Source organism: Rhinichthys klamathensis, unplaced genomic scaffold, assembly GCF_029890125.1.
Source record: "Rhinichthys klamathensis goyatoka isolate OS25496 unplaced genomic scaffold, OSU_Roscu_1.1 h1tg000386l_1, whole genome shotgun sequence".
Lineage (NCBI taxonomy): Eukaryota > Metazoa > Chordata > Actinopteri > Cypriniformes > Leuciscidae > Rhinichthys > Rhinichthys klamathensis.
In genome coordinates, this window is record NW_026606890.1 from 204577 (window position 1) to 231524 (window position 26948).

Here is a 26948-nt window from a genome sequence, read left to right on the forward strand (position 1 = left end):
TTAGCCCACAGCTCAAACTACAACTGAAACAGCATCGTTAATGTCAAATAATCGCTACCGTTACACTGCATAGATGTTGGTCAGGATATCAGTACTTACGAGAATGATGTTTATTTATCAAACTATGGACGGTCGTGGAAACAAACGTACAGCCAAAACTGTAGGAGTCGGTCTGCAAGGAAGAAACTGTGGAATGTTGTTGTGATTACGTCACGCCGCGTCCGCCTACGGCCCACATATTTTCAACGACACATAACAGCCTTATAAAAGCAGCAGCATACAAACTCCTATATGGCTAATATTTCGTAAAATATTTCGTATTTCAACGGCTCTGGCTACTCCTATATGGGGAGGCTGGGGCCTATACCATAAAGCCGGTTTAGGTGGCTAGCCAGGTATGTTTCAGTTTAGTTTGCACCAACCCTGTGGGTTTTAGGCACCATGAAAGTGCGGTTTGGCTTTTAGCAGTGTTCATCGCCATAGTAACATACGCTGCACGGCTAACCTGGTCCGGGGCAGGTTATTATCAGAACCATATAGAGATAGAGTTGCGACAACTCCATTCACTCCTATGGCTCTGGTGGTGGTTATTATGTGACTCACATAATGTGAGGTAAGAGGTTGCAAAACGAACTTGGACCAATCAGCTGTGAGCAAAGTGACATGTCTGACGTGATAAAGTCACTCCACCTGTTTCTACTCCAAATTCACATAGCAAATGATTTTTAAAGACAAAATCGTCTGGCTTTTAGTAATGCTTATTTAGAATAATACATTTGTATGATTTAGAAATTATTTATGTAATTATTATAGCCTACCCTTAATCGATCCCACATGTAGCCTACAATTTTAGTTCATCAATTATTATTACGCAGGTTTTAAATGAATAAATGTATAAATGTAATATATACGCTTTAGAATCAATAGGTGAAGCTATAAAATGACTACATGTGAGCTTAAATGTTCAATTCTCTCTATTACCTTTATCAATAAAAAAACTTCACAACTTTTACTTGCACTGATATACAGCGAGACTATTTCTTTTAGTTGTCCTCTTTCATAGACAGCCATTTTCTTCTTGCTGTGTAAATGTTTACATTTTTAATATTTTTATAGTATTGGAAATACTGCGAAATAACACCATTAAATCGACGCTCGAAATTTACACATTATTAACCGTCCCGTCCATAGACTTTGACCAATTTTGTTTTTTTGTTGTTATTTTACATATAAACGTTACAGTGTAGATCAGCACTACAGATTCAAATATCTGTAGATATTCAGTTGGGCTTCCCTCTCTTCACTCAGCCTACAAAAGACTATTTGTTTTTGTGAATCAAAAAATTAATAATACACATAGTTAGATCAGATGACAAGTAATGATGATATATGACCTACTGTAGAATAGCAGAGATGGGACCAAGTCACACATGTGCAAGTCTCAAGTAAGTCTCAAGTCTTAACCTTCAAGTCTCAAGTAAGTCCCAAGTATTTTTTTCCTGGCAAGTCAAGTCAAGTCACAGGCTATGTCAAGTCAATTCAAGTCAAGTCCTGTAGTAGGTCAAGTCAAGTCCAAGTCAAGTCACCTTATTATTGTAAATGTACCTGCAGAATTTTGATCTTACCTGCAGAATTTGATCTTTTCAAACCAGTTTGGTTTGAAATGAACAGAGGCGCATTCGGAAGTGCATTTGGGTATAATGACACATTCATTCACTTTTCTCTTTCGCGCAGGTCATGTTTTGAAAGTCCGTGTCCTGTAGCTTACTAATTTAAAGAAATAAAAATGTGTACAAAAATGTGATGATGTCCGACTACTTTTATGAAGAAGAAAGCCTTAAGTTTTCAAAAAGCATTAGACATTATGACCCACTATTCAGCTTTGTGTATATATCAATGAATTCAAACGTGCGTTGGCTGGGACTGAGCCAGAGACATACGCTCTCAGTGCTGTCATACATAACAACTGATCAGTGTTTTCAACCACATAATTTTTATTTTAGGTTTCAGACATTTAAATACACATAAGTAGGCCTACTAGCAAAAAAAATTTTACACACTGATGTCTATGGAAGCGTCAGTAATAATCCTTTCCATTATAATAAGACGACACGTTTTATTCATATCCGATACACATTGTGTAAATGGCTTTACATTTTACACTATTCTTCTCCCAGTTCAACGGTCACTTACTTTCATGTATTTTGTGAGAAGTTGAGAAATTGACGTGTTGTAAACTAACATGGCGCCGCCCATTCGCTCATACAGCTCAACTATGCGATGTTATACAGGCATTTAAACAACAAAACACATCCACTTCCACATATTTGACAATCGGAATATCAGTGTCTCATGTCATAGCTAATACATTTGTGAACATTTTGAATAAAACAGGAAAAATGACATAAAAGCAGATCATCATTCATTCAGCGCTGTGTTATGGTTGCGCTGTGTCACGTGACAAGCAATGACGCGTCACCATGGAAACATTAAAGTGAGTGACAGGTTCTAAATAACGGTCGCCTAGAAAACCTCACGCTGGGGGATCAGTTAGAATAGTTTAAACTTACTTGTGAAAGGGTTATGGCTACTTTAGCTATTATTACATTAGCTAACTACCAACTAACCAGATAACATTAACAAATTGACAAGCACTTACTGGGCAGAATGGCTCTTCAAATGACGGACGAAATTTGAGGTTGTCGTCTGGCTGCCCGCAATGTTAATGCTGCATGTCTTGCAAAGCGCTGTTCGTCTTTTGCCATCTTGTGAATAATTCTTGAAGCCGAAAGCGATGACCCTCGGTACCCCTCAAGGGGGTAATCCATCAGCCGGAAGTTGAAGCTGCCTCCGGGGGCCGCCATTGTAGCTGGCTATCACCTGCTGTTAGCATCCCATTGACTCCCATTCATTTTGGCGTCACTTTGACAGCGAATAACTTTACATCTGAGGCGTCCAAAGACTCCATTTGTCCATTATTTATTTCTAAAGAAACACGACAATGTATAAAAGGCTCCATTACTTTGTATCTTACGTTATGGCCCCGTAGAAGCCATTCTTGTAAAAATAGGCTAACGATTGCGTCATAACCACCGGACGCTCTGTCGCACAGTAGAGAAATCACCGTATAGACAGAAGTAGAAGCTCGTAGGCAATCGTTTACTGTCTATGAGGCAATCGGGTGGACGTGGAGGCATAAAGTCAAGGGAGAAGCCCATAGATAGAGAGTTCATAAAAGCAACGGGACAAAATATTTCAACAACAGATTTGTTTCAGATTTCAGTTCAGATTTGTCCCGGCACAGCTACTAGAAGGTCAGAACGGTTGCTCACGTGACAACTACGTCATCAAGCTCAGTTTGAGCCTGCGCAGTACGCTTGGCTATCAGGAAGTGAGTGCCCATGTTGGGCTTCAACTCTCTCCGTTGAAATCAACGGGGTCGCTGTGTCCATTTCTTTTACTGTCTAAAAGGTACCCCTCCGGCTGACATTTTGATGTGATGTCTAAGTGGGCGTGGTGTGCGTAAGGTACGAGAGGGCATGACTGATGATAGTGTCGTGATCCAGTCATGACAACGCTATTCTCAGCCTGCGCTCCAGCTGGATCAACTTGTTTGTTTTTAAAATAATTTATATATTTTATATTCAAACTGAAAACATGATGTGATTAACACTCAAGTCATTCAAGTCCGAGTCAAGTCTCAACTATTTCATTTTATGTCAAGTCAAGTCACAAGTCATAAAAATAGCGACTCGAGTCCAAGTCACAAGTCCCCATGTCTGTAGAATAGTTATATTCACCATACGTTTTTATATACAGGAGACTGAGTGAAATATGTTGTTGTGAATTTAAATAAAGTTAAATTTAGATATTAACCATATTTAGCCCATAAGACGTACAGTACCGTGTAATCTTATGGATCCTCAATGAAAATATCAGCTGTAGCCTACTATTCACTATTGGTCGTCATACAGCTACAAGACAGTGTCCTAGCATTTTATGAAGACAAACACAATTTATCCCTTTTCAAAAATTCCAAGGGCCATTTAGAAGAAAGAGACAATATTGTTGTTCACAAAAAAACACATTTATTAACACCATTTATGAATTATGATGACTCCCGTCCGTGGATAACTATGGCTTGCCACTCTGTTTTTCTATCCTCCTGTCAAAGTGCCCCTACTCACTGATAAAAAAATTGAACATTAAAAAAATTTAAAAGGACATCCATGGTGAATTTAATCTTGTCACTCTCTCTGTGTGTGTGTGTGTGTGTGTGTGTGTGTGTGTGTGTGTGTGTGTGTGTGTGTGTGTGTGTGTGCTACCCAGAATTGATGTCAGGTGAGTGGATTGCATTAATTTGCTCCTGATCTTCAAAGTACAACGGCACAGGCACTTGTTGATGGAACACTTTTGGAAAAAGTGTCAAGCCACTTTTCTTTTGACCACTGATGATGGACTGTGCAGAGAAAATTGAAAATGACATCAAAAACATGTCCATGTATGTCTCTGTAAGTCGTTTATTTACTAGACAAGATATTGGTTTGGAATGCAGTTAAAAAAAAGAGATGGGTGTTTATGATTTATACAAGTTTAGAGAGAGAGAGAGAGAGAGAGAGAGAGAGAGAGAGAGAGAGAGAGAGAGAGAGAGAGATTTTAATTTCCTTAAGTACCTAAAGCAAACACACACCTTTATGAGATGCAAGTTAAAGAGAACTTGGTAAAGACAGAGTATGATAAACCCCACATTAAGTGCACATAGCCTACATTTTAGCCAGATCAGTAGCTAAGCTATTTTAAGAAAAAAATTATATATAAATTGTATAATTAGATCATCTCATTTATAAGGAACAACTCAAACCAGAATCTACATTCAAACCATATGGGACAAGTTTGTAATGTGGGTTTCATCATGTAGGCTATGACGTTGGAAATAATCAAAATATTTGAGTGAGTGTGCAGTTCAACTCTTTACTTGGAGAGATTTAAATACACATATATGCCTATTATAAATGTGTTTTTTTGTGTTCACACCATAGACTGTAAAACAAAACAAAAAACAAGTTCACATATTTCCAATATCTGTAACGTTGCCCCAGGTCAGAAACCATGTGGAATATGTTTTAAAGCAAGGAGTAAACAGGGTCTTACCAGAAGAGACATCTCACGCAAGCTAAAGACAGGCAACAAAAGAAAATTAAAAAGAAAATGAATTTTAAAGTGAGTAGAGAAGACTAGGGGCAGCTAAACCTATAGGCTACACGTGGTTAGCTAAGTTTGAGCCATACATCAACCCGACCGTCAAGAACGTTTTGTCTCTCGAAATAAATTATAGACCCATCCATATAGAAATGAATTGATATCTACCTACCCTAGCTCTATCTAGTTCATCGTTTATAAATAATAAAATGTAGCATCATTGCTAAACAACATTAACTATAGCAGCCTCCCCCTAGTGGACGCATTAGGAACAACAGGGCCGTAAAAGTGCCTGGGGCGAAGGCCTATCTAATCTGCTCCAGGTCTGCAGCCTCCCCCTACTCACAAATTTGTATATATAACAAAGTTGTATATATATATATATATTTAAAATTTATAATATTAATAATATTATGTATAATAATATTATTAACATTATTATTTTTGTTTCTTTTAGTGCTGGGCTATGATTAATCGCAATTAATAGCATGCAAAATAAAAGTTTGTGTTTACATAATATATGTGTGTGTACTGTGTATAATTATTTTGTATATATAAATACACACATATGCATGTATATTTAAGAAATATTTGCATGTATATACTGTATATATATATTTTACACAATTTATATTATATTTTATATAATAACACATTTTTCTTAAATATATACATGCATGTGTGTGTATTTATATGTACAAAATAATTGTCTTTTTTGAGCCTGAAGTCACAATTTGTGCATTCTATATCACCCGTACAACTTTCCACTCCCATCAGCTGCATGCAAATGTTTAAAACCACAATGTTTTATTAATATTAAATTAACTTCTTCAACATATGTAAACCACATTTTTTGACTCATTTGTAATAGAAACGCTGCAATGATCATCATACAAAACAGACTATTAGAAATAGTGTATACCAAGTTCATATTTTCAGAGATTTTCACATCAGAATATACTCCTACTGTAACTGTAATTCAGGTCTCACTGTGGAGTCTGTATCTGAGATAGCCATTACCTCAAAGAAATTATTTTAAACCCTCGACCTGATCATGCCAGTTAGGAATTTCTATGGTGTTTGTGTTTGTTCATCACCTGAGACATTTGCAGAGCTAATGGCCTAGATTACTGCCAGTTTACTTGATTTTCAAGGGTTCAGACTATTACTTGTCAACCGAACTAAATTAATGATCATGATTCTGGGCCCTTCCTGGACCATCATGTCATCTAATTAATATTCATGAACCATATTTATCATCCTGTGAAGATATGCATGAATTTTGTGGCTTTATAGATGTACAACTTGGCATTGAGATACAATACCAGATCAGGTTTTATATTTGCTCAAATATTTCACATGACATTTCACATGTAATGTATTGAACTGGATCCTTTTCTCATCTCCGATATAATGAAAAACAGCACAACTGTTTTTGTTCACAACATTGATTATAAGAAAAAAAACGTTTCAGTAACGTCAGTAAGACTTTTTCTTTTTTTGAAAATAATACTTTTATTAAGCAAGGATGCATTAAATTGATCAAAAATGACAGTAAAGACATTTATAATGTTACAAAAGATTTATATTTCAAATAAATGCTAGTCCAGTATTTGCACAAAGTTTGTATGTGATGAAAGGGGAAAAAAAAACTATATAAAAACTTTTGTCACAAGGATCTCTAGATTTGAGAAATTAGATAAATATTTACCAGTAAAAGCAAGACAAATTCAAACTTCTTTGATCAAATGGTGGCTTTTAGTTGTACTTGACTAAATTTACGCAAACATAGCATCCTCACAACATCCTCATGTCTATCTGTTTCATTAAGTTTCGACTTTGCCCTCAGAACATATTGGTCAATATGTTAATAATATGATCTATGCAGAAAATTTAATTGGTGTTTGTCTGCAAAACATTCAGACTCCAAATTCTCTAAATGACATCTGCCAAAGTTCCTACAGAAATATTTTAAGGATCCAAACGAGGATGCAAATTAGTTATTAAAGCGCCAATTAAAGTACCATTCAAAGGTTTGGGGTCAGTAAGATCTTTTTTTAATAAAGAAATAATACTTGTATTCAGCAAATTGTTGATCAAATATGAGATTATAATGTAGATTTCTATTTCAAATAAATGCTGTTAATTTGAACATTCTATTAATCAAAGAATCCTGAAAACAACAAAAAGTTATCACAAAAATATGAAGCAGAACAACTGTTTTCATCATTGATAATAATAGTAAATGTTTCTTGAGCAGCAAATCGGCATATTAGAATGATTTCTGAAGGACCATGTGACACTGAAGACTGGAGTAATGATGCTGCAAAATCAGCTTTGATCACAGGAATAAATTACATTTTAAATATTTAAATATAAAACAGTTATTTTAAATTGTAATAATTGCATTTGTAACAAAACATTTTAAAATTCATACTAACCCCAAACTTTTGAACAGTAGAGTCGGGCAGGTCTGAGTACTGAAATATCGTATCAAGTTTGTTGTCTCTGCATTTTGACGCCCAGAACCTATGTAATAAACACTGGTGCTTGAACATGATTCAGGAACAGAACTGCTGTAAGGAAGCTGATTTTTGAATGATTCTAATCTTCACTATAGAGGCACTGCACATATCTGGAAGGGTTCAGGACCAAACGAGACGCTTATAGATCCTTTCAGACTCAGCGTTTGTCCCTCCAGAGGCAGGAAGGTAAAACGCTGCATCAGAGACGTGAAGAAGAGGAAGAGCTCCATACGAGCGAGCTGCTCACCTGGACACATCCTCTTACCTGGAAATCAAGGTCTGGATCAGCAAATATGCTCATAATCTGAGTAAACATGATGATAGAGCTGTATGGACATAACTTACCTATTGAGAAAGGGATGAAAGTGTCTTTTTTCAAAAACATGCCATTTTCGTCCAGAAAGTGCGCAGGGTTGAATTCATATGGAGTGCTGTACTCATTCTTATCCTGTAGGATTGTCTTTAGCAACGGCAGCACCATCACACCCTGTAATTATCACAGATAAAGAGTGAGTTATAGATTCATTAGAGACGCCATAGTATGCCCTTTTACAAAGTCTTGATTTTGTACTCTATAGTAGAATAGGTTTTCATGCTTGAATTTTTTCATTTTTCTCATATTCTCCATTGTTGCAGTTCCTCTCTTCCCAGTCTGTCAGTAACGCTCTGTTTAGTTTCTGTCTCTATGAAGCCCCTCCTTCTGAAAAGCACAATGTGCTCTGATTGGTCGGCTGGAGCAGTGTGTTGTGATTGGTCAAGCGCTTCGAATGTGTTTGGGAAATGTGAATGGTCGACCGATATTGTTTTTTTGATGGCCGATGCCGATATCTTAGAGAGCAGGGTGGCCGATGGCTGATATAAAGACGATATATATATATTTTTTAATATATATATATACACACTTTATATTCATTTTAATCAATATTTAATAAATTAGAAATAAATTAGAAAACAAATCCTTAAAATAAACATGCTTATACTTTAGATGGCAACTTCTTGAATCTGCAATCCTATTACAGTATTTTTCACAAATAAAGTAATTGTTTAAAAATATATGAATATGTAAATAAAAAGGAAGTAAACACTGTAACAGGGCACTCAGTAATCTGGTAATTTCGTGCGCACTGGTAATCATATTTTCTCAAATAAAGACAAGGTAACAGTAATTTTACATACAGCACACAGTGAAACCGATATTAATATGACACAGTGGGCAACTGGATAGCATATTTTAAAATTAAGGATTTAAAGTTTTTCGATCACGTCTCCTGTGAAGCTGATCTTCTGTTCGCATTCACTCACTTCGCACAGACCGACCATTCACTCTCAGTAACGTTTATGCAGGCTACAAATGCACACTTCACAAGATATCACAGCTGGATTCGACTAAATCTGCAAGGTTTGTGAAATTAAATGTTTATTAGATATTCAGAGATTTGTTTAAATGATGTAGATGCGCATTTGCTGAATGTAGATGGTAAATTATCAAGTATTTTAGCCTGATTGTTTGCCTTTTCTGTTACAAATAATATAAAAGCAACGCTTTACTTTTTCGCATACCATTTACTTTCTTTGTTTACCAGTTCTGTCTAACAAAGTATTAGATATGACTGACAGAGATCGTAAACTAATGAAGACTGAGAATGTGAGTGAGCGCCGTGTGATCAGCATAAACAGTAAAAGAAATGGACACAGCGACCCCATAGACTTCAACGGAGAAAATTGAAGTCAATTAGAAGCACTCACTTCCTGATGGCCGAGCGACTGCGCAGGCTCAAACTGAGCTTGACGACGTAGATGTGACGTGAGCAACCTGTACGTCTTCTAGTAGCTGTGCCAAGAGGAATCTGAATCATTCCCTTCCGAATCTTGCAGAGCCGGAGAGCGTGAGTAGGAGCTGTCCATGAGCAGGAGCAACTTTACAACTCTCTATGGGCTTCTCCCTTGACTTTATGCCCCCATGTCCCCCTGATTGACATGAGCTTCTCCTTCTGTCTATACGGTATTTCTCTACTGAGAGTCGCGTGTTATGAAGCAATTGTTAGCCTATTTTTACAAAAACTGCTTCTACGGGGCCATAACGTAAGATACAAGGTAATGGAGCCTTGGTGTCGTGTTTCTTTAGAAATAAATAATGGACAAATGGAGTCTTTAAACGCCTCCGATGTAAAGTTATTCGCTGTCAAAGTGACGCCAAAATGAATGGGAATCAATGGAATGCTAACAGCAGGTGAAGGCTAGCTAGCCAATGGCGGCCCCCGGGGAGACTTCAGTTTCCGGCTGGTGGATTACCCCCTTGGTGATCAGGCGCTGCTGTTTTCTTCTCAGGTGCTGGTGTCCTCAGCGCAGCCCGTCAAAATAAAAGTCTGGAGCGCCGTCAAAATAAAAGTCCCGCTTCCAACACATTGGCCAACCAGAAAAACTTATCGGCCGATGCCGATATTTTAAAAATGCCAAATATCAGCCGATATATCGGCCTTGGCGATATATCGGTCAACCACTAGAAATGTCCCGCCCCTTACCATAACCACGAGTTTCAACACACTACTAACTCAACCATGCCCCGCCCCTTTATTTAGCTTATGCCTTTGGCAGGAATTATTTAAATGAGGAATAATGTGACGTGTTCATTCCGGGAAGAAAACTCAAGACTAAATTGGAGGCATTTCAGGGAGTTCAGAAACACTGAAACAGTCTTACTGATATTGAGAATAACTCCCTTTGGAGGGACTTTGTGCTTTTGAACTTTGCAGTCCAGGGGTCAGAAAGTAAAAGTCCTGCCATATGTTTATTCCACCCATGAACTCAGCCAGCTGATTTCACTAATTAGTTCTATCTCCTGGCTCTAAAACGGTGCTTATTAGTAAATCCAGGTGTTTGGAACAAAATACTGAGGAGCACTTTTACTTTCTGAACCTGGACTTTACACCTCTGGTCCTTTTTCAAACAGTAACATTACACACTAAAGGGAGTTGAACATGCTTAATAGGACCCCTTTAATTTTCTTAAGTTGCACATAACTGACCTGACAAAATGCTGTATTGTACATAACATAAAAATGCAATGACCTTCGGGATGAGTTGTCCTCCCACTGTTGTGTCCTTGTTGGCCACTCTGGGAGGTGTAAAGGTGACAATGTTCGCAAACCTCTGAATTTCATGGATCACAGCGTAGGTGTACGGCAGATTTGTTCGGTCATCCATTTGTAGTTGACGTGTCTGTCCAATCACCTGATCGATCTCAGATTGGACTTTCTCTGAAAGAAAATAGTCAACAAAGAACATGCTGAAGGTACCTTTTGAGGAGAAGCAACAGGAAGTCACATTTGTTGATTGACTGATATCCCACCTTGCACGTCTGGATACTTGACCATGAAGAGTAAAGCCCATCTGAGTGTATTAGAGGTGGTCTCTGTTCCGGCTCCAAACAGATCCACCACACAGTACATCAGGTTCTCCTCTGTGAACTCTGCCTCATTGTCCTTACACTGGAAATGATGGAACACAAAAAAACTTCCCATATGGCATAAAATATATATTTTCAGAAACTATAATACATATCTATAATACATATTTTTAAAATTGATATATATATATATACACTCACCTAAAGGATTATTAGAACACCTGTTCAATTTCTCATTAATGCAATTATCTATTCAACCAATCACATGGCAGTTGCTTCAATGCATTTAGGGGTGTGGTCCTGGTCAAGACAATCTCCTGAACTCCAAACTGAATGTCAGAATGGGAAAGAAAGGTGATTTAAGCAATTTTGAGCGTGGCATGGTTGTTGGTGCCAGACGGGCCGGTCTGAGTATTTCACAATCTGCTCAGTTACTGGGATTTTCACGCACAACCATTTCTAGGGTTTACAAAGAATGGTGTGAAAAGGGAAAAACATCCAGTATGCGGCAGTCCTGTGGGCGAAAATGCCTTGTTGATGCTAGAGGTCAGAGGAGAATGGGCCGACTGATTCAAGCTGATAGAAGAGCAACTTTGACTGAAATAACCACTCGTTACAACCGAGGTATGCAGCAAAGCATTTGTGAAGCCACAACACGCACAACCTTGAGGCGGATGGGCTACAACAGCAGAAGACCCCACCGGGTACCACTCATCTCCACTACAAATAGGAAAAAGAGGCTACAATTTGCAAGAGCTCACCAAAATTGGACAGTTGAAGACTGGAAAAATGTTGCCTTGGTCTGATGAGTCTCGATTTCTGATGAGACATTCAGATGGTAGAGTCAGAATTTGGCGTAAACAGAATGAGAACATGGATCCATCATGCCTTGTTACCACTGTGCAGGCTGGTGGTGGTGGTGGTGTAATGGTGTGGGGGATGTTTTCTTGGCCCACTTTAGGCCCCTTAGTGCCAATTGGGCATCGTTTAAATGCCACGGCCTACCTGAGCATTATTTCTGACCATGTCCATCCCTTTATGGCCACCATGTACCCATCCTCTGATGGCTACTTCCAGCAGGATAATGCACCATGTCACAAAACTCGAATCATTTCAAATTGGTTTCTTGAACATGACAATGAGTTCACTGTACTAAAATGGCCCCCACAGTCACCAGATCTCAACCCAATAGAGCATCTTTGGGATGTGGTAGAACGGGAGCTTCGTGCCCTGGATGTGCATCCCACAAATCTCCATCAACTGCAAGATGCTATCCTATCAATATGGGCCAACATTTCTAAAGACCTTGTTGAATCAATGCCACATAGAATTAAGGCAGTTCTGAAGGCGAAAGGGGGTCAAACACAGTATTAGTATGGTGTTTCTAATAATCCTTTAGGTGAGTGTATATATGTATGTGTGTGTGTGTAAGTGTAAATCTACAGTATATATATAAATATATATATATATATATATATATATATATATATATATATATAGAGAGAGAGAGAGAGAGAGAGAGAGAGAGAGAGAGAGAGAGAGAGAGAGTAAATTAATCACCATGACAACTGATAAGTGAGCGGGAAAGCTGAACAAAGGAAAACAGGAACTAATGAATACAAACTAAGAGTCCATGAAAATAAAACTAAAAACAAGATAACTAAAAGTCTGTGACATTACGCACCCTCTCGGAAGGTGCGACCTCGAGCCGTGACAAGGGAGGTGACAAGGGAGATGAGGGGAGGGTGGGGGCTTTGGAGGAGGACGTGAAGTTGGCGAAGGGCTGGTGAAAAGGAGCAGGTGAAGGGCTGGTGAGAACAGGCAGACAGACAGGCAGAGAAACCAAGGAGGAGTAGATGGTGGGAGCATCCATGAGGATGTTGAAGTTGAAGACCCAGAGCGCAGCAAGGACAACAGCCCAGGACGGAGTCGACGGAAGGAGGAGCCATGATGGTGACTTAGCTGACAACATGCTTGGGATGACCCCTCCGTCGTTTTGGAGAATTTTATGTCTCCGCATTCAAAGAGATAGGAGCTGCACTTGCATGCCCAAGAGGCGTTTCAAATATGTCTGCCGAGTTAAATGACTTGTCTTAAAGGGACTTTGGCTTTGTGTGCGCACAATTCAATTCGAAAGGTTCATATTCTAAATAAATTGGTGGCATTTAAAGCTCCAGTCTGTAACTTTTTGAGCAAGTACATAACCAGCCAGTGTTCAACACTTTCTGCTTGCCTTAGCTCGATTCAAAACGGTAAGCTTGTAATAATGTTTTTAACTCCAGTGGTACTGGTGGATTTCCGCGGGAAATTCAAGCATGTCTTTGCGTCATTACGTCACATCTGTTCACATAAAGAAAGAGTCTCGGCTAGTAGGTTATATTGCGTGTGAGGATGCTGGAGGTGGAGATTTATAGCCTTTTCTCACAGTACTTGATATAATTAAACTTATTAATTTGATGGCGGATCCAGAAAGGTTCAAACGACAATCACCAGTGACAACTAGAGATTCACCCGTTGTAAAATGCAAAAGACTTTGGACTGAGAGTTTGGAAAAAGAGACTGCAACCGGCCCATGCGAAAACAAGGATAAATATCTGAAGGGCTTTAAAAGTAGTCACGCAATGCTGATGTTGTTAACATTAACAATTTGACAACAAAGTATAATTTGCACGGTTTGACGTGGTATGATAAGCGATCGTTAGATTTAATCAGCGCGTTTTACTGCAATGCTTTTCCCCCCTTAGTTGGTCAGAACAAACGTGGATGTTACTTGTTCAGACAACAATTTAGGGTGAAAATTCTTATGTTGGTCATACTTCCAAAAAGTAGAATCTGTGATTCTGAATGCCAGTATCCACACCGGTGCGACTGACAGCTGCACATTCTCCTCAAAACATTGGATTCATCCGCGCTGTGCCGTGTCGAGAGGGTGTCGAGGTACAACTCACGTAAAGTTGATAATTCCGCGAATAACTGCAATTGCAGATTTCGAACAGAGATGGCGACAAAGAGGAAAAACTGCGGACTGCAGCTTTAAGATCCAGCACTTATTTCCAAGGGGGTAATCCATCGACCGGAAGTTGAAGCTGGCCGAGTGACGCCATCTTGTAGCAGAACTTCACTTGCGTTAGCATTTCCATTGACTCCCATTCATTTTGGCGTCACTTTGACAGCGAATAACTTTACATCTGAGGCGTTTAAAGACTCCATTTGTCCATTATTTATTTCTAAAGAAACACGACAATGTATAAAGAGCTCCATTACCTTCTATGTTACATTATGGCCCCGTAGAAACAGATTTTGTAAAAATAGGCTAACGATTGCGTCATAACCACTCGACTCTCTGTCGCGCTGTACAGAAATGACCGTACAGACAGGAGGAGAAGCTCGCAGGCAATCGGGGGGACGTCCCGTCAAGGGAGAAGCCCATAGATAATGAGTCTATAAAAGCAACGGAATACTTACTCCTGCTCACTCACGCCAAAGAACTCTTTGCTCAAGTTCCCCGTCTCTGCAAGATTAACGTTGGCAATTTTCACGCACAGCTACTAGAAGATTTACGTCTGTCAGACAGGTTGCTCACGTCATCAAGCTTAGTTTGAGTCGGTTTGAGTCTGCGCGTCAGGAACGGAAGTGCTCAAAAATCGCTAAAAATGGGCTTCAACTGTCTCAACTGAGTTCCAATGAGATGGCTCTGTCCACTTCTTATACTGTCTATGCTTATTTCACAAAGTAAAATTTGGAACTGGCAACAAGTGGTTAAGGTTTGACTAGATAGCTTATTGGTTTGATCCAATAAGCTATAAAATACTGTAACTATACAATCTCTTTAGGGCAGACATAAATATTCATAAAGGAGGTGATAACTCCAGGGGTGATAGTTGAAAAAAATCCTGAGCCTGAACTTTTTTCCCTGGGAGGTAAGCGGCCCCTAAGCCAAGATATATGCCCTGATCAACATAATTGTCAAGCGGGATCCAGGGGTGTGCTCCCCTGGGAGAACATTTTGATAAATACCAGTAGTCCCTTAAATGATTCAGATTCTGGTGACTTTTGTAGATATAAATGGACATCATGAACAAACCCAATACTACATTACATTAGCATCTTTGTGTAGAGCACCAGAGCTCCTGGGACCCTGGGCCTGGTAGGCCAGTTCATTAATCCATCCCTGCTTTTAACTAGTCACTTACCTGCATACTTATTGCTTGTATAGCATACTGAGACTACATACTACAGCCATACCAAGAAAGGTCAGTGGGTGGCAATTATAATACTCCAAAGTAAACTAAGAATTGATTAGTAGCCTAACCATTGACTTAAGATAGTGCTTCTTAATTTATTATTCCAATATCCAAATATGATACTAAATCACACAGAAAAAAATGACTTTTATTTGTGACGTGCTGTCTTTGCATTTGAACATTGCACATTTTAAACAGGACACGCATTAGCTGAATAAACGTTAGCCAATACAAACATATTTATAGAAAATAGTTGACAATGAATAGACAGGAGTCCAGACTCCAGTCACGTGACCAATAATAGCTAAACGAATCACTTAGGCCTATTATGAAAAGAATATCAAGTAGGCCTATAAATTTAGATGAATCCGAAATATAGTGCTGTGTTAATAGTAAAACGTCCGTCATTTAAAGAATTTTAAAAACACAGATGGATAATACAAAATGCTTTCTGACATTTTGACAGAAAAAAAAACAACCAAGAACAAAATTTAAACTTAGCCTGTCAATTATCAATAATCTTCTCTCTCTGTGCGCGCGTCAGTGTTTGTGATAGAGAGCTCGCTGCACTGATACAACAGTAGCCTACTTTTTAATCCATAAGTAACTAATGCGCTAGTTTTCATACAAAATATATATGTAACAATTTACTTTAGTTATTATTAACACAATAACGTAAAACATGCAGGCGTTTCTCTACACTGAGAATGAATAAATAAACGGCTGCGTCTCCAGACTCGCGTTTATCAGTAATAGCTACACAAATCACAGAACTTTCATAATCACTAAGACAGCGATTTTAATTTTATTTAGATTTATTGTTCATCAATACTTTAGCATTTTATAATTTGCATGGCTGAATGATGTTTTCCTCTTATCTGAGTGACCATGAATGACGGAGTAGGCTATCCTAAAATAATCCATAAAATCACTCCCGTGCGATCATCGAATCCAGATTAAGTTAACTAAAAACAATATTTCAACTTTCCACATCCACCCCAGCCCGTTTACCTTCAGGAGTCAGAAGTACCGTGACTGTCCTCGCTTATGAACTCAGTCAGAAGGCGCGCCGCGGGATGGAGCGAGATTCTTCTGTCGATTTCCAGTCTCTTTTTAATGATAGGCCTTACGCATCTGTCAATCATCCCCGAATGAACCCAGCGCTATGATTGGTCGAACTCCGCTTCTTTTTCTGCACAGAGGCGTCACCAGGTTTTTGCGTAGTTTAGAGTGACAAATAGCACCAGCGTACTTTGAGGTCAAAATGCGTACAGGTTGGCAAGTCTGGAATTGTCAGATCACGCGAACGCGAACATGAATTTTTTTTTCCCCGCAGACATGTCTATACGCCGGAAATCCGGCATGGTGCCGGAGCGCTATTAGGCCTGTAACTCATGTTCCAACTCCCAATAAAGCCCTCTTAAAGGAATATAAATACACCAGGACATCTTAGGATGACACTACCTTCTCAATTTCATCCAGATAACAGTCAATGTAGTCTCTGGGGTTGGATGGGTCTCTCTCCTCCTTGTGTTTTCTGAATTCCTCCTGCAGAAAGGGCTGAAGTTTAAACAAGCCTGCGAATGCCGTCTGGTGTTTTCCTGGCAGCAACGACATGAGGGTGGGAAACTGATTATATAACTGTAAAGAGACAAATAAAGGACAAAAAATGTTCAAACAATGCAACAATTTAACAAGCACTACTATTCCTTGAATGAAACTGATATTGTTAACACTTGTCAATAAAGCCAAGTTCGACATGTATGACATTGTGATAGAAGGGTGAACTCGTACCCGACCCCAGTTTGAGATGGGAAGCTGTAACATGTCATCCACATACTTCTGCATCAGATGAAACTGATGATCATCATACTCAAACCTGTGACCAAACACCAACCCGCTGATTATATTAGCCACGGCATTGGTCACAAGATGCTGAGGGTCAAAGGGCAAACCTAGAAACACAACAACCAAATTAAAGAGCAATGTTATTAGATTTAAGAACAGAAAACCTGAAAAACAAACAAACATCTCCTAAAAAATATATTTTCCTTTCTCAAATATATAGTGGCATCCAAACTTATGAGAACACTAATGTTTCCATCCACATGCTGAATACCACACTTTTGCTCACAAATTTACTCTAGACCTGTACAATAGTTAATCTTAAATATGTTTTTACTTAATTTATATCCAATTTATTATTATTAACATAGTATTTATGTATTATTTATGTATTATTACATATGTATGATTACTACAATTTTATTTATTTGTTTGGATCTCACAGTATATATTTAAATAAAATAAAAAAATTAAGGAAAGATGGAGTTTCCCAGATGTTTGACCTTCAAAAAAAGACACTTGCACTTGCAGATAGTGGCCTCAAGAGGATAGTATGTACACAGAGCCGTTCAAGACATGATTATGACATTGAACAAGAATTGTATTCCCTGGTTATAATACATTTTCAGATTTTAAAAAGGTGCATTCATTCTGTTTACACATATTCTTGAGTTTTAAATGAATGACAGCAAATCTTGCTAGTGAAGAGAATAAAATGGTGTCTGGCAATAAAATGATGCTCACTGACCTTGTTCAGTCTGTACAGAGTCACAGAGACAGCGACACTCCTGCAGAATGAAGTTTTCTAGAGTTTTCTTCCCCACACCAAAGTATTTCAGTGTTGCCAGAGCAAAACGCCTCTGTTGACGCCACATGTGCCCACTTGACATAAATAGACCTACAAAAAAAGAATGATTTTTGGTAATGTTTTAGATTTTGCCAGTATTTGAATCAGATAGGTGCAAAATAACTTTTTCTCCATCTGGACCTTTCCCTTTAGTGAGCTTGTCACTCAGAGGGAAGCGCGGCCGGTCTGTGAAGATGTCCGCCTGTTCCACAAATGCCTCTTTGAAAGTCTCGTATCCAGTGAGCAGTATGCAGGGCTGGTTTCCCAGATAAAGTGTGCTCACATCTCCATAACGCTCAGCAATCTGATCAACATGATCTTCATGTTATACATTCACATAAAATACTTTCACATATTTGTATGCATCATATGAGACTTTACCCTCTGAAAGGAACCCAGTGGATCCCTGAAGCCTATATTTATAAGGTTTCCAATGATAGGCAGAGGGAAGGGTCCTGGCGGCATGTTCTTTGACTGAACATCTCGCAGGTGTTTCACCAACAGCAGCACACACAGAAATATCAGGAGTCCCTGAACATCCATCCACTGACCCATCAGCTGTGACAACACTGACGCCATGCTTCCTGAGACCAGAGAGACCATTACACAGACATTTAACTTACAATGACATGTATAAGCGCTGACAAAAAAAAAATCCTTAAAAAATGTAAACAGTCCATATTGTAGCAAGCCTGAAGATAATTTTTTTAGGGGGGGGGGGGGGGGGGGGCTGTGCAGTGATGTGTGGTTGGGAACTGGGAACACCCAAATTCTCAGATTAAGCTGATTGGGAAGCTTTTCATGCACAATTTGAATGGTCGGTTCATGTTGGAAACTGGTCAGAGGACGGCAAAGCTCTTGAATCGGATATGTGTCTTACAGAGGGAGGGATATGAGAAAATGGGCATATGAGAGTCCTGGTAAATGATATTGAAAATTTGACACGGCAAGCATATGCCCCCGTCAGTTCATGGGGTGCAAGAGACCAATTCATCCAGGCCCTTACCCCTGTGGAGCTCCATAGGCACCCACCCAAGCATTTATGCCAGTCTGCCACATGTACATGTTTTCTCCACTCCCTTACCCCACACCTTAGCCGACATCTTCCCCGGGGTGGCCACACAGTTCCCTTCAGAGCCAGCCACGAGCCTCTCCAGGAGGTTTGGGCAGGAGAACGGTGTTCTATGGAGATTTGCATTGCCTATAGGTGTCTTAATGAGGTCACCAGGAAGGTAACTGGGTTGCATGGTTAACTTCCCTGGAACTGCGCACTGGCTATTGGCAGGTACGACTTGCTACCAATGCCAGGCAGTGCTTTTAGTACTAGTAGGGGGCAATTGCAGTTCAGGGGGCTCTGCTTCGGGCTCTGCAATGCACCGCCTACTTTTGCCAGGTTAATGGACAGGGTGTAATTGGGAATTCCACGGTCAGAGTGGCTGGTGTGGGGATTGGCTGGGATTGATACACCGGCGTGTTTGACGGTGGGGACAATAGGAGTAGAGGACTGGAGGCGGCTGCAAGATGAAGATGCGGACCTACAGCCAGTAATCCATTGGGTCCAAACTCAGCAGCGACCTCTGTGTGAGGAAGTGGCCCTTCTCTCTCTGTCCACAATAACCTTATGGGACAAATTCAAGGACCTGCGCCTGCGAGACGGGGTGTTAGAGAGGGAGTGGAAAGACCCTGCCACTGGGGAGGGGAGGTGGCAGGTGTTGGTGCAGAGGTCGCTGTTTGAGGGTGTTATCAGGGCTGTCCATGAGACGGTGGGGTCTGGACACTTTGGGGTTTCAAAAACATTCAAATATGTCAGCCAGTTTTTACTGGGGGCTTGTGAGGAGAGATGTGGAGGATTTTTGTCAGAGGTGTGATGGTTACACTGCCCGCAAATTCCCCGTAGGGGGCCTAATGGGGAGAGTGGGTGAGGATGTAATGGGTCCTTATCCATGTTCGGAGAAGGGTAACAGGTTTACCTGTTGACAGCTATGAATTATTTCACTAAATGGCCAGAAGCTTATGCAATGCCTGACCAAAAAGCAGAGACAGTGGTGAACGCGTTGATGGATGGCATGTTTAGCCGGTTTGGGGTTGCAGAATCCATACACAGCGACCAAGGCTGGAATTGAGTCACATGTAATGTAACAGTAATATACTTCTCAGTAATGTTCGAAAAATTAGGGATCCACAAAACAAGGACCACACCTCTATATACCCACAGTGATGGCCTTGTTGAGAGGTTTAATATGGCCTTTTTCAAAGTCTTGATTTTGTTTTTGGGCTCTACTAGAAGACATTTTCATGGTTAAATGTAACCTCCTCTCTTCCCAGTCTGTCAGTAACGCTCTGTTTAGTTCCTGTCTCTATGAAGCCCCTCCTTCTGAAAAGCTCAATGTGCTCTGATTGGTCGGGTGGAGCAGTGTGTTGTGATTGGTCAAGCACTTCAAATGTGTTTGGGAAATGTCCCAGCCCTTACCATAACCACGAGTTTCAACACACTACTAACTAACTCAACCAGGCCCCGTCCCTTTACTTTGTATATGCCTTGGGCAGGAATTATTAATGGGGAATATTGTGACGTGTTCGTTCCCGGAAGAAAATTTAAGACTACAATGGAGGCGTTTCAGGGAGTTCAGAAACAGTGCGCACTGATATAAAGAATAACTCCCGCTGGAGGGACTTTGTAACTTTGCAACTTTTTCAAACAGCAAAGAATTGAACATGTAAAAAAGCATAATAGGTCCTCTTTAATTATTTTCAACATTGATCATAATAATAATAAATCTTTCTTGAGCAGCAAATCAGCATATTAGAATGTTTTCTGAAGGATCACGTGACACTGAAGACTGGAGTAATGATGCTGAAAATCTATCTTTGATCACAAGAATAAATTACATTTTAAAATATATTCATATAGAAAAGTTATTTTAAATTGTAATAATATTTCACAATATTTCTGTTTTTGCATCAAATTAATGTAGCCTTGTTGAGCATAAGAGAATTAAAAAAATCTTACCAACCCGAAAACCTTTGAACGGATATGTGTACTTAAAGCTGCAGTCCGTAGCTTTTTTGGGGTTAAAAATTATCCAAAATACATATTTGAGAAAATACATAACCAGCCAGTGTTCAAAACTCTCTGCTTGCCTTAGCTCGATTCAAAGCGGTAAGCTTGTAATAATGTTTTTAACTCCAGTGGTACTGGTGGATTTCCACGGGAGATTCGAGCATGTCTTTGCGTCATTACGTCACATCTGTACACACACATCTGTACACATAAAGAAGAGTCTCGGCTAGTAGGCTATATTGAGTCATTACGTCACATCGTCTCGGCTAGTCGGCTATATTGAGTCATTACGCCACATCTGTTCACATAAAGAAGAGTCTCGGCTAGTAGGCTATATTGAGTCATTACGTCACATCTGTACACATAAAGAAGAGTCTCGGCTAGTAGGCTATATTGCGTCCGTGTGAGGATGTTGGAGGTGGAGATTTATAGCCTTTTCTCACAGCACTTGATATAATTAAACTTATCAATTTGATGGCGGATCCAGAAAGGTTCAAACAACAATCACCAGTGACAACAGATTCACCCGCTGTAAAATGCAAAAGACTTTGTTCAGACTTCGGAGTGGCTACAGAAAAAAAGAGACTGCAACGGCCCATGCGAAAACAAGGATACATATCGGAAGGACATTGCATGTAGTCACGCAATGCTTACGTTGTTAACATTAACAATTTGAGAACAAAGTATAATTTGCACGGTTTTGCGTGATATGATAACTTATAAGCGATTGTTAGATTTAATCAGCGTGATTTACTGCAATGTCAGAACCAGAACAAAAGTAGATGTTTCTTACTAGTTCAGATGACATTTTCCGGTGAAAATTCTTATGTTGGTCATACTTCCAAAAAAAAAAATCTGATTCTGAATGCCAGTATCCACACCGGTGCGGTGATTGACAGCTGCACACTCTCCTCAAACACTGTGTTCATCCGCGCTGTGCCGTGTCAGGGTGTTGAGGTACAACTCACGTAAAGTTGATAATTCCGCGAATGACTGCAATTGCAGATTTCGAACAGAGATGGCGACAAAGAGGAAAAACGCCGGACTGCAGCTTTAAGTATATTATATATACATTTATTTACCTAATTAATCTATAAGAAGTACTGAGTTATGGATTGAAGACAGTTTTGAGGGTAGTGGGTGATAATGTAACACCAACATTTTCATAAAGTAAGACGAAAATCAAATGTAAATGGTAAGCTTTAATGTAAAGAATCAATCTTTAATTAATTTCAAAGTGGAAATTGAAGAATAAGAATAAGAAGGGTGGTGAAGACAGCGGAGAGAATCATCGGCACCTCTCTTCCCTCCATTCAGGACATTGCAGAGAACCGCTGTGCCTCTTGGGCCAGGAAAATTTGCGGGGACCCCTCTCACCAGGGGCGGAGTGGGACCAAAAAATCTACCGGGAAATTTCGTAGACCACCGGCCCTCGTCGCCGGCAGGGCCGGATTAAGAGCCCCCTGGGCACAATGTCTTGTAGGTCCCCTCTTAGGCAGGCCAAATGTATATTTTGTCCAGGGACATTTTAATACGGCATTTACAGTTTTACTGATTTAAAAGTAACTTTGTTGTACTATGCTGGAGTAAAGTTCATAAATGGTCGTTCTTTCCCATAGGAATTTTTAAAACTATGTTGGGTGGACCTCTGTGCCTCTAGGGGGGTTCGGGGGCATGCTCCCCCGCAAGAATTTTTTTTACATTTTAAGGTTAAATGCATCAATCTCGTGCTCTTTGAGAGATCAAAATTAAGAGCTTCAACCCATGAACTGCTCGTTGAACAAAGAAAAAGCATTGATTTGTACCAGGACAATAAAGAGGGCATCTTTTTAGTTATGAGAGTCTCAGTCTGCATTACATTATCAATGATGTTTTAGGATGCCAAACAATTATTATTATAATGTAATAATGATTTATATAATTATTCCTATGACGTAAAATCCATTTAGCCTATAAATGTACTATATAAATGAAAATGAATATTTCAAAAGTATATTTTAGCCTACATTACACTATAATATAGGACAATTAAAATATTTTTGTCCTAATTTCTTCATTTGCAAGAAATAAACCCTTGAGCTTTTAGGAGAAAACACAAGATAACCATGCTGATCGCGTGAGCAAAGTAATCACCCAGCACAGACAGGATGCCTATTCTTAAAGTCTTGTGCTGTTTTATAAAGACACAAAGCCATATCATGGTTTCAATTTTAGTTCGTTGGCAAAATATAACGCTAGAGACCTTAATGTTAGGTTATACATTTTACATCTTTACATATGTGTTGGGAAAAGGGAGAAGAGAAAGTTCGGCAAAAGGCGGATTCGAACTCGGGTCGAGCGCATCAAAAGATGCTTTCAAGCACTTCACGCCCTACGACCTACGCCACTGTAGCTGTTTCGTAACTAGTGTCTTTTTGCTTTAAAGACAGGCACTTAGTGCAAATATACGCTCTGTTATAGAAAATGTTAAAAAAAATGTTTTCTTCCCCTCGCTTGGGCCCCAAGTGCGCATGGCGAATTTGCAATGAATATATTTTATCAGACCGGCCCTCGCGGCCTCGAAACACTACCGGCCCACCGGGAAAACTCCCGACTCTCCCGATTGCCACTCCGCTACTGCCTCTCACCCCCACTACGGTCTGTTTAGTCTGCTGGCCTCCAGAAAGAGGTTCCGCAGCATGCGGTGTCGGACCTCCAGGTTTTATAACAGCTTTGTCCCCCAAGCCATCAGACTGTTGAACACTAATAAATAATACTTAGTACTGCTGGTTCTATACTTGACTACTGTCAAATATTGAGATAGATATTTAGATAGCTAAATTATTTATTCTACTTTACTATTTATTTATTTATTTATTTATTTATTTATTTATTATAATCTGTTTGTACAAACTGCAAAATTGAAACTGTAAGAAATCTGTGGCCTATGCAAACGAAATTTCGTTCTGTATACACTTGTTGTATTCTGAATGACAATAAAGTCTGTCAAAGTCAAAGTCAAAGTCAAACAAATGCTTCCATTTTCCAAACGAACAACAGGTCAATTTGTGGGGCATGTTTTATCTCACTCCTGATGAATCAGTTAATGTCTGACTAATAGTCCTGAACTTTCAAACACTGCATTCAGAACTAGGACATCAAGCATGTCAGAGAGAAAATACTCCTAATTATCATACAGGTTCCGTCGAAGAACTCAGACCTGATAAATCAATAAGAATAATATTGAACAGAGGCGGACAGAGTACAGAGCTTTGTTACTTGAGTAAAAGTACAGATACCCCTTGCTAAATTTTACTCAAGTACAAGTAAAAGTACTACATTCAGATGTCTACTTAAGTAAAAGTACTAAAGTACTTGTTTTTAAAAGTACTTGAGTATCAAGAGTACAAGAGTAGATTTTCTAAATATTGCATTACTAATCTACTGCCACAGTGCTTACATTTATGCACAGAAACGTCCTACATGGAGTTATGAAAAATGTTAATGTTAATACCTTGGAGAATGTAAAAGGAATTGAAAGTAAAATCAAGTCATTTTCATCTTTTTACCATGTTGCTTTATTTAATTTAATTAAATTTTTGGGGGGTCCCATTTTTAAATGCGGGGACAACACACACACACACACACACACACCACATGTAAGGGTGGCGCTGCCAATAAAGCACCTAAAAGCTGTCACAAAGAACCGGCAAAAGGAATGATTATGAATATGTAAAATATAGCAAGGAGATATTTTAATTGTTTATTAATAAACACTTGTTAATAAACAAGTGTTTTCTTGGTCAGTGTCGGCTAGATGAAGTTGACGATGCTGACTCGCGATCTTCAGTAGTGAACGCGCCAGAGAGAAATGCACATTTCATACGGATTACATAAGCAGAGAGCAGTCTGTAGTCTGTTTTCTTTCGTTTTGAATTTTTCTGTTTAAAAGTAGACATGTCTGTGAGAGGCAAGTAGGCTACCTTATACACTGAGTTTCGGTTCATTTATGAGACGAGATCCAGTTCACGTGCCGGCGCCTCCGTTTCTTATCTATCGTCTGCTATTTACTTCTTATTTACTAAACCCAGGCAATTGGTTGATGAAACATTGATTAAAATTAAGATACAATTAATGCAAAACGAAATTCAGGTTAAAGAAAGGTTTTGTGTTTTCTGTTTGATGTCTCTGTGAAAGTTTTAAAGCATTTTTTATGCCGCTTTCAGAGCGCTCACGTCCGTAACGGAGAACACGTCCATAACATTGTTTTTCCCTCATAAATGCAAACCGGAAAAATAAAATAAAACAAAATGAATATTTTATGTACTCTGGAGACTGAGCGCCAACCCTTCTTCATTCGCTGGGTAGTAGCCTACTTTGGTTTGCGCAGTGTAATTCACATAATCAGTAAAAATATATTTTGCCTCCTAAAGTTTTTTTTTAAGAAATCAGAAATCCCTCGTGGCTACGGCACTGCCACATTTGAACCTGACTGTGTTAAACACACCACATACTCAAGAACATCAAACCAAATGCTTGGCTTACATTAATGTGTAATATAAAATCTGACCATGGAGTTGACTTTGGCGGAAAGCTGAAAGTGATTGCTGATAGGCTGTCCCAATCAGTGGCGCCTGCACAATCCAATCACGTTTGAGAGGGAAACAACAAATTGAGGGTTTCCGAGATTTTTTTTTTTTTTTTTTACTCGTGTACTCACGGTTATGGATAGAAATGTATTGGAGTAAAGAGTACAATATTTGCCTCTCAAATGTACTTGAGTAAAGTCATGAGTACTCCCCAAAAATGATACTCGAGTAAAGTACAGATCCCTCAAAATTTTACTTAAGTACTGTACTCAAGTAAATGTACTCCGTTACTGTCCGGCTCTGATATTGACCTTGTAAACACACTGTCAGTTATGAATGTTTATGACAGCGTCTGTTGCACTTGCAGCTGATATGTATGAAGTGGAACTTTCTATTGTTATACTGTTTTTATTTTTTTATTGTTAGCAGGTCAATTGTTTCACAGAAAAAGTCACTTCAAGACTCCTTCAGTTCGATGGCTGTTGGGTCAGAAACACAAACATCTCTAGACATTACACCAGCTGGATTTTAATAATAAATACATTTAAAAAAATATGACTTCAATTCAGAAATACAAAACATTTAAGTAATATCAATTAATTAATCCAATAACTAAACCTTACCTGACCTTAACGCATTTAATTCTTTATAGTATGAAAGACCACATTAAAATGTTATGGTCTACCTTGATGTAATTTTATATTTGAGAGTTAGAGTATATATAAATTATATTACTATAACTTTATTTCAATATTATTTCAAGTGGGTGATTTTGCCTCCAACGCAAAGTAAGCAGAAAAAGGCAAAGTAAGCAGGCAAACACTTAAACCGCCAACAACAGTCCTTTCACGGTAAAAACACAACGAAGTAAAAGTTGGACTTTACCGCCTGAGTTTACAGCTCAAACACAACTACAGCATCGTTAATGTCATAGCTACACAGCATAGATGTTGGTCAGGATATCAGTACTTACGAGAATGATGTTTATTTATCAAACTATGGACGGTCGTGGAAATAAGCGTACAGCCAAAACTGTAGGAGTCGGTCTGCAAGGAAGAAACTGTGGAATGTTGTTGTGATTACGTCACGGCGCGTCCGCCCACGGCCCACATATTTTTCAACAACAGCATTATAAAAGCAGCATACAAACTCCAGAGCCATTAAATATTTCGTATTTCAACGGCTCTGGCTACTCCTATATGGGGAGGCTGGGGCCTATACCATGAAGCCGGTTTAGGTGGCTTGGCTAGCCAG

At 39.1% G+C, this 26948-nt stretch overlaps 1 protein-coding gene across 1 annotated transcript; it reads right to left on the reverse strand.

Moving 5' to 3' along the window:
• Positions 1 to 7696: 7696 nt before the first annotated feature.
• On the reverse strand, positions 7697 to 26735 carry LOC130069829 (cytochrome P450 2J4-like). Its single transcript, XM_056233963.1, has 10 exons — positions 26668 to 26735; positions 18447 to 18649; positions 18207 to 18369; positions 17967 to 18116; positions 17168 to 17328; positions 16838 to 17014; positions 11073 to 11211; positions 10793 to 10980; positions 8070 to 8211; positions 7697 to 7989 (listed from the first exon to the last, which is right to left on the reverse strand). The coding sequence occupies exons 2-10, from the start codon at positions 18642 to 18644 to the stop codon at positions 7814 to 7816; spliced, it is 1494 nt and encodes a 497-aa protein (XP_056089938.1). The 5' UTR covers positions 18645 to 18649; positions 26668 to 26735; the 3' UTR covers positions 7697 to 7813.
• Positions 26736 to 26948: the final 213 nt, after the last annotated feature.

What these genes read in the sequence shown, in the direction of transcription:
- LOC130069829 (XM_056233963.1), bottom strand. Translation starts at nt 18,644, where the DNA reads ATGGCGTCAGTGTTGTCACAGCTGATGGGTCAGTGGATGGATGTTCAG. An exon ending in CTCTGTACAGACTGAACAAG is followed by an intron (nt 17,329 to 17,966) that starts GTCAGTGAGCAT and finishes TTGTGTTTCTAG; the next exon opens with GTTTGCCCTTTGACCCTCAG. An exon ending in ATCTGGATGAAATTGAGAAG is followed by an intron (nt 11,212 to 16,837) that starts GTAGTGTCATCC and finishes CATCATTTCCAG; the next exon opens with TGTAAGGACAATGAGGCAGA.